This window comes from Vigna unguiculata, chromosome 3 (genome assembly GCF_037176805.1).
Source record: "Vigna unguiculata cultivar grain cowpea cultivar isolate G323 ecotype 2 chromosome 3, ASM3717680v1, whole genome shotgun sequence".
In the NCBI taxonomy this organism is placed as follows: Eukaryota; Viridiplantae; Streptophyta; class Magnoliopsida; order Fabales; family Fabaceae; genus Vigna; species Vigna unguiculata.
In genome coordinates, this window is record NC_140794.1 from 45,493,864 (window position 1) to 45,506,895 (window position 13,032).

At 29.7% G+C, this 13,032-nt stretch overlaps 1 protein-coding gene across 2 annotated transcripts; it reads right to left on the reverse strand.

Annotated features, from left to right (window-relative positions):
- Nucleotides 1–2,405: 2,405 nt before the first annotated feature.
- LOC114177235 (protein PIN-LIKES 3-like) lies at nucleotides 2,406–6,995 on the reverse strand. Of its 2 annotated transcripts, none has more exons than XM_085670865.1 (11): nucleotides 6,848–6,995; nucleotides 6,525–6,691; nucleotides 6,362–6,441; nucleotides 6,149–6,273; nucleotides 5,376–5,497; nucleotides 5,054–5,278; nucleotides 4,467–4,559; nucleotides 4,130–4,230; nucleotides 3,369–3,421; nucleotides 3,077–3,262; nucleotides 2,406–2,649 (listed from the first exon to the last, which is right to left on the reverse strand). In XM_085670865.1, exons 2-11 carry the CDS (start codon nucleotides 6,657–6,659, stop codon nucleotides 2,525–2,527), a joined length of 1,245 nt encoding a protein of 414 aa, XP_085526991.1. In that variant the 5' UTR covers nucleotides 6,660–6,691; nucleotides 6,848–6,995; the 3' UTR covers nucleotides 2,406–2,524. The 2 variants fall into 2 exon arrangements, with proteins under 2 accessions (XP_085526991.1, XP_027918306.1); XM_028062505.2 differs by having other exon boundaries at nucleotides 6,525–6,714.
- Nucleotides 6,996–13,032: the final 6,037 nt, after the last annotated feature.

The window sequence follows — 13,032 nt, forward strand, 5'->3', positions numbered from 1 at the left end:
AATTTGAAGATCGAGGATCCAAGTAACTTTCTTTTCTTGTATCATTTTGATGAACTTGGTTTTATTCTTATGTCTTGACTTTTTAATCACAAGAATTATGTTACCTAAGTAAAAAATTAGGTTGCACTGTCTATAACAAATTGTTATTCATTCTAAAAAGTGAATTTTAAGTTAATTCAATCTTATAAAACTATTTTATAAAATAAAGTTTTGCATTCACTTTTATAATCTGAAATAGCAATTATTTTTAAAAGATATGAGATCTTAACATTCATAGATGAAATCTTCCTTAAACTAACAATAGTAGACACTAGGTCAGCATGATCTTATGTAAACAATAATATTTCCTTTTCATGACTTTATAATTTCATTTTGAAAAGAATAATCATGAGTATGAGTGATTAATATATATATATATATATATATATATATATATATATATATATATATATATATATATATATATATATATTAAAAATGTAGTTAAATGAAATAAATATAAAAAAGTTATCAAAATTTGAACTTAATATGGTAAACTAAGAATAATGCATAATTTAATTGTCTCGAACAATGACATGATATATTTTCACACTAAGATTGAAAAATACTAACGATGGAACAACACATCATATATTTAAGATTGACCTTAATTGTCCGTTTGTTTTCACTCTAATGGAAGACTTGAAGCAAAAGCACCAAAATAGTGTAATTTTGACTTCAAAATTATCAAAATGATGTAATTTTGAAGTCCTCCAAGCTTGTACGACTTCATTACACTAAAGTTTTAACTAAACTGATACAACTTTAATTAAAATTAAAAAAAAAAAAACTTATTACGAACTGAAGTCGTATCAGACTTACAACTTCTTCAAAATAATGTTGTATTGAGCTTACTACATAAAAATTGCACCATTTTGATAAATTTGAAGTCAAAATTTCACTATTTAGATGCTTTTGCCCGGTACTTGAAGGCAAGATTAGAGTGATTCCATTCTAATTATATAAGAATGATTTTCCTCCTCTTTAAAAAGAAATGAGTTGAAAGGCACATGTACAAGGGAGAAATGTCCTTGTACCATTGGTTGTTCCTGTTCATTGTCTTATTTTGTTTTTGCAAAAAACTTTATGTGATCTATCATTATTTTTGTTTATAAAAATAATGATAATTATAAATCAACAAATTATATTTTAACTTTTAATGTATATAATAAATTATTTGAACTATTATATTATTTTAAAGGATTAATATATTTTTAGTCTCTATCTTTAATGTAAAATTGGGATTCATTCCGGTTAAAATTTTTGATACATTTTGGTCCTCAAGTTGATACATTTTGATTTATTCAAAAATTACATTAAATTTTTTTGACACGTTAAACACTTTTTATGCTAGTATTTGAATTATTTATACGGTTTAACATATTTCCACTTCAATGTTAACTAAGAAACACTTTTGGGATGAAAATAAAATTGAACGTAATTATCTTAAAATGATTATATTCGTCCATTTTTAAAGTTTGAGAATTAAAATGTATTAAAGTTTTATACCAGGACGAATTCCAATTTTGTGTCAAAGTTCAAGGACTATAAAAATATATTTAATCTTATTTAAACAATCTATAATATTGCATAAATAATAATTACAACTCTTGAATTTTAAATGATGATTAACTAATATTTACTAATAATTTTTATGAGACATTTTTTTAGTTGAATAAATTAACTAATAAATTTTCACTTTAAAATTTATTTTAGTAATAAATAATATATTCCAGTGCTTTAAATTAAAAAAAATTAATATATTGATTGTTGACTTAGAGTCAAATTATCACCACCTTAGCTTTAATATTAAATAAAATTCTAATCGTGAAAGTGAGAAATTTTGATACATAACTACAACAATTAGAATCCAAGTGATAAAAAACATACAGTAACCATATTCAAAAGAAGAAAAACGCAATACTCATAAATTCTCTTATTAATGTAGTGCGTGTGTTTTTGAACTGGCGATCTTTTCTAGTGTGCTTTGCAATTTAACCTTTTTTAAGAGACAAGACATCAGTCTTTTATTTGATTATAACATTACTATCACCTAGGCTCGCCCTAATATTTTGTGGGCTCGTGGAAAAATAATAAATAAAAGATCTTATATGAAAATTTTAATTTTAACATATAAATAAGTAATTTCTTAAAGAAATATACTTTTTTAAACAAAATAATAAATAACATGTAAATTTTATTTATAACATAATAAATGCAAATTTTATTAAAAAATATATTTTTTAAAATAACAAAAATTAATATTCTTTTTTGCCCTCCCTTCTTGGTCTAATAACATTGTACCTCTAGATTAATCTCGTGTAATGATCCTAGAATCACCAATACTTGTTGCTATAAGTCACATATTTCTTTCCTTGAACGAATTTTACTATCCATTTAAGTTGGCAATTAAAATCTTAAGTGGGGGTATTGAAATAAAAATAAATATGATAACAACAAGAATATTACTATACAAAATAAAAAATCAAGACACTAGCCACATGAAGAAGGTTGACCAAAGAGTAACAGCAATTGACGCGAAAGCATATGTCCATAGCATGATAACTGAACACTCACTTTCACCAGCTCCAAACAACTCAACCATTGTCCCTGACAAATTATAGTAGCCACACAAATAGGTTTATTAAATCATCAGTACTAAAACAAAATTATTCAAAATGTAACCACACTTCACACAAAACAAAACTTGTACATTTCCCTGTCAAATAGCTTCTTTTAACATATACTGATTGAACTTTAGTACTTATAAAACTGATTTTTAAGGTAAAGATTGACCCATTTATATATTGTGAATGGTATAATTTCTAGGTTATAAAATCTCTAACATTATCCATCATCTTTTTACACCTTAACACTACAACAAAAACTCTATAAAGAAAATGACATGATCTTGAGATACTAGGCAAATTAATTAGAAACTCTGAAACTCTACCAACACACATTTTTGTTTTCAGCACAGCCTTTATCATTGTACAAAAGGTCACTTTCTTTTGTGGGGAACGTATGGGAAATATACCTATGTTCATGGCTGGGGGAAGTGCATGTTGAAGCAGAAGCACAAATTGATATAAAGGATCTGATGGCACCAAACTCAGATGTATAGCTGCTTTCACAGCTGCCACACCCAAAAGTGGGAGGAAAATATATCTCACTGTTACAATTCCCACAAGGGTCCACAATGGAGTGCTTGATTCTTTCAAACCTGTCCCATTTGCCATAACTCTTTTCTTTAAGCATATCTTCAGAGAAAGAAAATGAAAAAACTTGTTCACATTAAAAACTAGAGTTAATAAAGCATAAAGTCTCACCTTTAAGTAGGTTTGCCCCCATTACAAGAGTCAGAATAGGGATGGCTGCCTCACTACAGAGAAACGTGAGTTAGTTGTGTGGGTTTAATCGAAGTACAACAATGTTAGGATTTCTTTTTTTAATTCTCATTCTTTATTCTTTATTTATTCACGTGATTTAGCGTGAATAATGTATAAATGTCTTTTTTTTATACAAAAATTAATAGTTTCATACTAAATCATGTTAATAAACGAAGAATGAAAATAAAAGAAAATTAGAATGAAAGTATATTTTTTTTAATTGAAGACCAGAAAAACAACATCAGTACCCCACACAGACTAATTATAACACCTTACTTTACACACACATAGGCAAAACTGTACAAATTTTTATTATAATTACTAAAATAAAAAATATTATTAGATTTTAAAAGAAATATATTTACAAGAAATAATTAAAATAATATTTATAATAAAATAAGATATATTAATAAAGCATAAAATTGATAAAGAATTATATACAATATTATTATAATAAATCATCATGGTTATAAATTATTATTATTATTATTAAATTATTGTAATATCATAGACATTAGCACGCGAAACTTTTGACCTGCAAATTTTTTGAGGTTTCAAATAATTGAGATATAATAAAAAAGTGGTTAGCTTTTATTTAAAACAATAACAAATTTGTAGTTGAATTAAGTTCACAAAGTTTTTGGTTAGATCTTATCTTTTCCAACTGAAAATGTAAAGAAGTAAAGTTCTGAGATGTGTACCCCAACATGGAAGTGGATTCTTCTACCACATGAAGCGGAGCACCACTACCTATAATTAAATTACGTACTGGGGAGATTATACCAATCACAAATCCAATAATCTGTAACAATAAAAAAACAAACAAAAGATTTACCAAATAGTATAAAACTACTGTAGTCTAGATCCATTAGACCTCTTCAATTTTAACAATGTAAAATGTCCGAATGCATCAAACCAATTCATGCATCCATAGATCTCACATTATTAAAATATATCTTAATGGATATATGCAGTAAATAGTAAACAGGGAAAACATGATAGCAAGTTGTTTCCAAGGAAATGAACCCTGAATCATACAGCTCCGGTGGTTGACGGCGCAAACACAGCTTTGAAATTTAAGTTGCTTGAAATCAACCCAACGCAGTTCTTAATTTTACTTGAGATTGAAACCTGCATAAAACATCTTGGAATCAAGGGGTTGTATATGTATATGCATCATGGATTGAAAGCAAACTTTTGTATCAGAAGAAGATCAATCATGAAACCTGTTGACATAAATTGAACTCACCTTATATATTATGGATTCAATTCAGTTTAAGTTGCATACAGTTATGTTACTAGAGTAGAGATACTTGAAGGGTTAATTCTGTTGCCATGCTTCAATTTGAAGAATGCTAACTATCAAATGTTTTGACATTTTTGTTTTGAAGAGTGTCCCTGGATTCTTCGTTAGGACTTGCATAAAACTATCCTAATGGAAATACTACATTAGAGAAGATGTCAGTGCTAATATTCTCAAGAGTATTATTTAACATATGCCAGTTACTCATTTGTTCTTAACTTTTTAAAATGCCGTTGAACCAATATTGTGAAGGGCAATTATCGGGAAATTTTAATCACTAAATAGCTATCTTTTGAAAAGGGAATTTTGTAATAAGCCTCACTTTCTCCTCTGATTCTTCTTCAGGAAGCAGTAAGGTATATGCATCATCCATAGTATCTTTTGTAGGATTAAGTGTTTGGAAAAAATGCTGTGGATGTGACTCTGATGCTTCCCCTGAAGCCTTCAATATGACGATGTCATTACTTGAAGCGTCTTCTTTTTGGATTCTACTTGCGGAAATCCTTATTATGTTGTAAACATATGACCACATATAAACTGTTCCAATCTGAGGTTTCCAAATGAACTCCAATAAGTTAATAATTTTCTTCGATAAGTGCTAACTATATCAACAATTGACAATTTAAAATTATCATTTTGCATACCGCCATGGAAAGTGAAGCATAAGCCATCCCATACTGATAGCAAACATCAGAGTCTCCAAAAGGACTACCACTCTCTCTACACATAGCAGGAATAATGATAATAGGCAAGTTCCCCAAATTTCCTGTTCATATTAGTCTGAAAAATGAGCTCAAGCATAGATGCATAAGGCAGAGAATGGTGCACAGATTTAACACATTATTAAAATTATAAACAATACGTTGCAAACGTAATGCAGGCATCAGGACACCACTGGTGAGAGATATTTCTTAGTTTAAGTAAAACTTTCTTGGGTACAATAAGCACATGACTCTCATCAGTCAGAATTTTGGGTGGCATAAACCTCATATTAACATCGTTGTTTCATTGGATTGCAATTCCTTTTATTCTTTTTCATATTTTAGAATCTGCAGAAAAGTAAAGAGAAAGCCAAGAGTTATGACACAGGAAAAAAGTGCCGAATCAATTCAAATCTGCGGGTGACAAGTTTGATTTGAAGAAGTAAGCTAGACAGAGACTGTAAAGCGGAGTTTTCATCTTCATGACTTGAGAATGGAGGTGGATCCTCTTCATTTGCAGGATGGTGCAAGAAGGAGAGAGAGACAGAAGGTTCCCACAGCACATGTTAAAAATTTTCAATTTATGAAAAAAAAGATATTGCAGCTCCCACTTAGATCTTACAGAATTCAAAGTTTGTCTCAACTAAGTAATGCAGAAGTAAGATTACATGTGTGGTTTGCTGCATTCATTTACTTGGGCTGAGAAAAGTGTATACCAGCAGAACAGCAACCCAGGATTAGACCTTCCAAGTGTTGGGGAGGCCTTGTAATCTTAATCAAAATCCATCCTAAGGCCGAGCCTAATATGAATGTGATAAGAACATTGAACGGCATGAACCACCTAAACCACAACAACAAAAAGTCACAAAAGCACTAGTTACAGGATTCAAGCTTCTCCTCCACACATAGCATTACAAATCAATACTCACAACTGAACAACACTCTTCAAGGTAATCGTTTTAGCCAGATTGGTAGCCACCAGGGATGGATTAAACACATAAAACACAAGCTGTCACAGAAGCAGAACCGTTTTCAATAATCATCAAAAGCGAGAAAGTCAAAACAAAACAAAAAGATATTTGTATTTGCAACCTGATTCACTCTCTTCTTTGTATCTTCTCCCAATATCGATATATCATCCAGTGCAAGAAACAAGCCAACTGCAGTCACCAGTAACACTTTGATAACCGGGAAAGAAGCTACAGAAAGTAGCTGAAGAAACCCCATTATACCAAATCTTCAAACAACCTTCGCCAATCCTAACATCAAAGAAAATATGTATCTGAAGAAAAAATACAAAAACCGAACAATGGTCACTCTCAAAATTCATAATAAGAATACCAATAGCAAAAGTCACAAAAAAAAGGCATTGAATAACAAAATTATTTTGTCCCAGCCTCGTAGGACATGAAGACCTTGGAAATGACCGAACGCGTTAAAGAACGTGGAATTTGGAGGAGCAACTCTACTACTCTTGTTAGTCACTACACAAGCACCGCATAAAAGAATACGGCAAAATATCATAACTGATTTGATCACTACTTCACGTGAAACCAACGAAACTAAAACACATGATATTAAATTATTGTTATGGGTCTGCATTACACTAATATATATATAATAAAAATAAAAATTAAATCTTTTCTTAAATAAGTTTTTCATAAGAATTCTCTTTTCGAAGGAATGAAATTCGTTAGAAAGATATAAAATTAATTATACATAAGTTCAACTACATAAGATATTGATACCACTCTTAATCCAAAATTTTAAGACAATAAATATATAGATCTTTATTTATATAGTATTTTACTTTCTTATTTATAGCCAATATAAAACTTAGAATCAAAATTAAATTCTTAGCATTCTTAACATATTTTCACGTAAAAAAAATATCTATTTGCACTTGATAATTTGGTTTAACTTTTAAAGGTTTGTTTTACGAGATTAAGAAAAAGAGAGTTTTTATAATTTTTAATTTGATGTAATATTATGGTCAGAACTTTTATATTATCAACTCGTTAGACCCTGGTTTAAACGTAGTATTTTAATCAGTGTTTTTTATCTATAATTTTGTGGTCTTACTAAAATTTGATAATAATAAAAATACATAATTTACGAACATGATTAATTTTAGACAGTTGTTTCAAAATAAAGATTCAAATTATAAACCGAACGCCCTTAATCAAAGTCACTGCCCCGTTAATTGTTGGTTTGACTTTTGTAAATGCTTGATTATGTTTCATCGGAGGATGTGGAAAATTGTTTGCTTTAGTTTAACAATCAGTCACACTCACACACACACTTATACCTTGCATTTGTCTCTTTTAAAGGTTTGAAAAGTGAATTGAATAGTTAATATTAATTACATATTTAATGATTATGTAATTTCAAGTTTTTACTCTTAATCATTTACAACAAAAATTAATTGAATTCACAGGCATAGTTATGTAATAACTTAAATTAAGAAAAAACGAAGAAACATATGTCCGTATAAAATGCATGTAAATGGCAAAAAGAAAATAATAATAATAATAATAATAATAATAATAATAATAATAATAATAATAATAATAATAATAATACGGAGAAAGTATTTAAATAAAATAAATGTAATGCCTAATTTGGTGATGAGTAAGGATGTCAACGGAGCAGATGGGGTACGAGTAGTAACTCTCCCGTATCCTCCGCTAGATAAATATCTACCTCGTATCCGTATTCATATTTGTCGAGTGTCCGTTATGCGGATATCTGCATAATTTTTTAATATCCACGGATATCCACAAGTACCTACAAGTATTTACAAAATAATAAAAATACAATATATAACATTCATCAATTTTAAACAAAATCCAAATAATCTCTTTAAATAGTGTTAAATGACAGTTTATAAAGAAATGATTTTTTTAAAACTAATTGATAAAAAAATAACTCATTCAAAATCAATATGTTAATATTTTAATCATTTTTTTTAATTTAAATTAGAATATAGTGGATACGAGTATTTACGAGTACGGATATTATTATATTTGTATCCGTCCCGTTAACATCTGGGTATTAAAAATTTATATAGATTTATGCATAACAGATATCTACACAAACATAAATACGAGATAGGACGAATATTTATTGATCGGATAAAATTCGAGAGAGGTGTTACATGTATCTTACCGGTCATGTTGACATTACTAGTTATAACTTTTACTTGGTTAGACAAGACGATTGTATTGTTCTAGTTGGTTTTCAAGAAACGAATATTTAATATGATTTTGCATTAACATTTTTTTCTTTAACTGAAACATCAAAAACATGTTTAGAATTTCATTTTTCTAAAATCATCGAATTCGCACAATAAAAATGTATTATTTTTGAGTAGATAGAAATTACACCGTACACCGTGGTGTTTTGAAAAAAGGAAAAAAGAAATTGATAGTTTAGTATTTGTATGAAAAGTTTGAATCAATCAATTCATGTAACTAGTGTGATGTTTAACATGTTTTTTTAAAGTAGATCTTTAAAGTAACCAAACTATTTAAACTATAATTTAAAAAATTTAAAAATATATACAATCTAAAAAAATATTCAAAAAAATATGGGACCGTGCCGACAAACAATCCTTTCACACAAACCAATAACACATTTACATCTAAACTTTTGCACCAACTTAAAACCGATAACTTCATCAATACCAACCATTCAAATCCACTAATTGATACACTTTAGTCAGTATATACATATGCGTCCTAAATGAAAGTTTAGTGAAGCTTTTTTTCTCTTTTCTTGACTTCACTGTGTTATTTTATTCCTAACTTTAGTGGGTTTCAGTAACTTATGCATTTACTTTTGAAAAGTTCATAACCAATATTGTTTAAAGGTAAAACTAAATTATAATATATAATTAAATATAAATAGGTCAAAAAGTTATATTTTGGAATGATAAGTGACTAGGAAAAAAGCTAATCCAAATCGGAAAATTAACCTGATCTATCCTTCTAAAAAGTTTTTAATAGTCATATTAAAGATGATGGTTTTTCTTTGTGCACCGTTCAAAAAAATATATAAGTATATTCTATTATCATACTCAAGATGAATCATTTCATTTATGCTCCCTACGGGTTTAGATCGGCATAAAAAACTTTCTTAAGACATCTTTCAAAAGACAAATACAAATGAACGTCTAACAAAATGATAGAACATATCAATAAGTTTTACTTTACTAAAGTTCAAGAAATAACTAAAATAGGGAAACAACAATTACGCCATGACCCCCATTTATGGGTTTCAGATAGCCTAAGAAATGCAAAATATTTTTTCCAAGGTTAGATATACACAAAGAAATGAAACACAGAGAGATTGGAAAAGAGTTTTCTGCAAAGGTTAGAAATTTAAATGCAGAGTTCCATCACGTCTCACTGGACGATAATTAGAGATGTCAACAAAACTCATATTTACAAGTATTCGTGAATAAAATTCAGAATGGGTATCTGTGGATAAAATAAATCCGTAACAAGTAGGAAATAGATATTGTAGATGGATACCCGCAGGTAACGAGTACGAGTATTTTTTATGCCCGCATGTTAACGGGGCGAGTACGGTATCATAGTATCCATACCCGTGGATATTCGTACCCGCTATTATCCTTACCCGCTATATTCTAATTTAAATTAAAAAAGTAAAAACACATGATTAAAATATTAACATATTGATTTTGAATAAGTTATTTTTTTTATCAATTAATTTTAAAAAAAATTATTTCTTTGTAAACTGTCATTCAACACTATTTAAATGATTTATTTGGACTTTGTTTGAGATTTATGAATGTTATGTATTTTATTTTATTTGAATTTACGATTAAAATATATCGTTAAATTTTTATTTTTATTTTTTTGTAAATACCCGTGAATACATGTGAATATTAAAGAATTATGGAGGAACCCGCATAACAGATATCCAGCGAATATTTATCCAACGGGTAGGGTATGGGGGAGCTACTACCCGTACCCCGTACCTTACCCGTCCCGTTGACATTTAGGGATGAAAAAATACTCGTGCTCACGAATATGCGCGAATAAAATCTACGGCAAGTAGTTAGTACTCGCGGGTAGCTAGTATTTTAATACTCTCTTATAAATGGGTCGGGTGCAGGTATCATACTATCCGTACTCGCAAGAACCCATTACTCGCAAAAAATTAAAATTAAAATTTAATTTAAATTTTATTAAAATTAAATTTTATTAGGTTCAATTTAATTAAAATTAAAACTTAATTTATTTTATTTTATATTATATTATTTTTATAATTTTATTTAAAAAATTTATAAAATATATACTTTTTTTAAATACTTCCGGATATGCGGGTATCCACGGGTACTCGCAGATTTTAAAAAAAATTCATAAATTTTTGTTAAATGGATACTCAACATATAAACAAATGGGTAATGATTAAATTTATTTTCTTTTTCTTTTGTAGATAAGCACTTATCGTATCCGACATGACTCGTTGTCATTCCTATTAACATCTCTGGCTACAATGTTGACACCATAATACACCGACTACTTAGTGTGCTGAAAAGGCTAACAGGGGTATCTAGGTAAATTACATACAAGAAGTCAATAAAAAAAACGTGCAAGGTATTGCATTAAAGCATGGGCATTAAATAAAAATTGAAAATGAGAATGACCAAAATAACAAATTTTGGAACGGTTGTTAGAAATTTACATACGAATAATTAGGTATATCTAGCCGTTTGTTTTCTTAGTTTATAATAAATAAAACTTGGGTTAAAATTGTAAAACTTTAGATCATTATATTTTAAATTAAAATTATATTAATATAACATTATTTTAGTTCAGATTTTGTAGAGATAGTGTTAAATTGACACAATTTCAAATTAAAATATTTTGAACTAAAATAATTTTACATCTACATAACTTCAACTTTGAAAATTCTCTACATTAAAGTTAAAGTTATGTCATCTTGATATGATTTTATCATAGTGAAATTATGACAGCTTAATACAACTTGTTCATTTTAATAATTATTTTGAAAACTGTTCATTTCAATGATTTTTGAGAAAAATCCTTCATCCTAACCCCTACCAAACCATAAATAGAAAAGTATAAACGAAATATAAAATTTGTTATCGTATTATAGAGCATTGTGTATATGAAATGATTGTTCTAGAGTTTTTTTCCTACAAAATATGAAGTAAGAATAAAAACACCGCATGAATTGTTTTATTACAAGGAATCATTTAGAAGGTTATAGATTTAAAATCGAAGTTGAAACTCTCCATTAAAATATACTCAACATAAAATTTAAGAATTGATTTCAAATAAAAATTTATATTCTACAACAAAAATTTAATAAAAAATATTATTAAAATAAAGTTTTATGAAATTATTACAATTGTAAGGCCCAATCTTTTCTGCTCATTTTATTTTAGAGGTTGTCCAATCTTGTGGGTCTAAATGGGGTTAGCCCAACCCAAAATCTGACCTAAGGTACCCCAGAACCCTAACTAGTAATCACACTTCGTAAAACAAATCCCTCAAGTCTCTCAGAGCAGCTGCCGTCATCCTCTGTTAGGGTTTGGAGTCGTCATAGCATTTGCAAGCTTAGTCTCGTTCTTCCATTCCGCGTAAGTTCTTCCTAACTCAGACTCCATGTTCTTTTGTGTTCCATATGTTCTCAGTTAGAGTTTCCTAATGAGCTCGTGTTCGGAACCTGTCCATTGTTTTTCAGCTCGCAAAGCTGTCCCGTGAGTTATTGATCTTCATTGTTCGAGTGTCAAAGCTGTAGCTAACCCAGGTACGGGAAGTTAGGGTTTGAGCTAGGTTGTTTGTTTTCTGTCGTTCCTTGAGCTTGCGAACTGTTTGTATGGATTTAATCGTTGACCTGGATGCGTGGGCTGTTTTGTGTGTTTTGTTGGGCTGAATGATGAATCTGTTGCAGGTGAGACCAGGGCGAGAACTGATAATCTCGCCCAGGCGAGTCGGACTCTCCCAGGCGAGTCTGGCAGAGGCTCGCCCAAACCTTTTTCGCGAAAAGTCGCCCAGGCGACCTGCTCATCATTTTGAGCGAGCGAACCACTCGCCCAGGCGAGAGGGGTCTCGCCTAAGCGAGATCCCGCAGTGGTTCTTGTTTCTTGTTTCGAGCCTTCGCCTGGGCAGAGGGGGACTCGTTTGAGCGAGACTATCTCGCCTGAGCAAGGCCCTTCCGCCTGAGCGAGGGGCTGAGCGAGGCAGTGTATGGTTTGGTTGTTTTGTTGCCTTTGGATGAGTAGTAATTGCTTGGGTATGCTTGTATGTTGAGATGTATGTATGTATGTATATATATATATATATATATATATATATATATATATATATATATATATATATATATATATATATGATGGATCGCCATGTATGTGTGACATGATTCTTGAATGGAATGATGGGTATTGTGGAAGTTCGGCATGTGAAACTTATGAGTGAGTTGGAACTTATGGGACATGTTATTGATATGAGGTGAGGCCCTATACTCATGGAGAGGTGGTGATCAATGGTATGGATTCAACATGCGATACGAATGAGGTGTTATTTTGTTGGGATTGACGTGG

What these genes read in the sequence shown, in the direction of transcription:
- LOC114177235 (XM_085670865.1), bottom strand. Translation starts at nt 6,659, where the DNA reads ATGGGGTTTCTTCAGCTACTTTCTGTAGCTTCTTTCCCGGTTATCAAA. An exon ending in CAAAGAAGAGAGTGAATCAG is followed by an intron (nt 6,442 to 6,524) that starts GTTGCAAATACA and finishes CTTCTGTGACAG; the next exon opens with CTTGTGTTTTATGTGTTTAA. An exon ending in AAGAAGAATCAGAGGAGAAA is followed by an intron (nt 4,560 to 5,053) that starts GTGAGGCTTATT and finishes TGTTTTATGCAG; the next exon opens with GTTTCAATCTCAAGTAAAAT.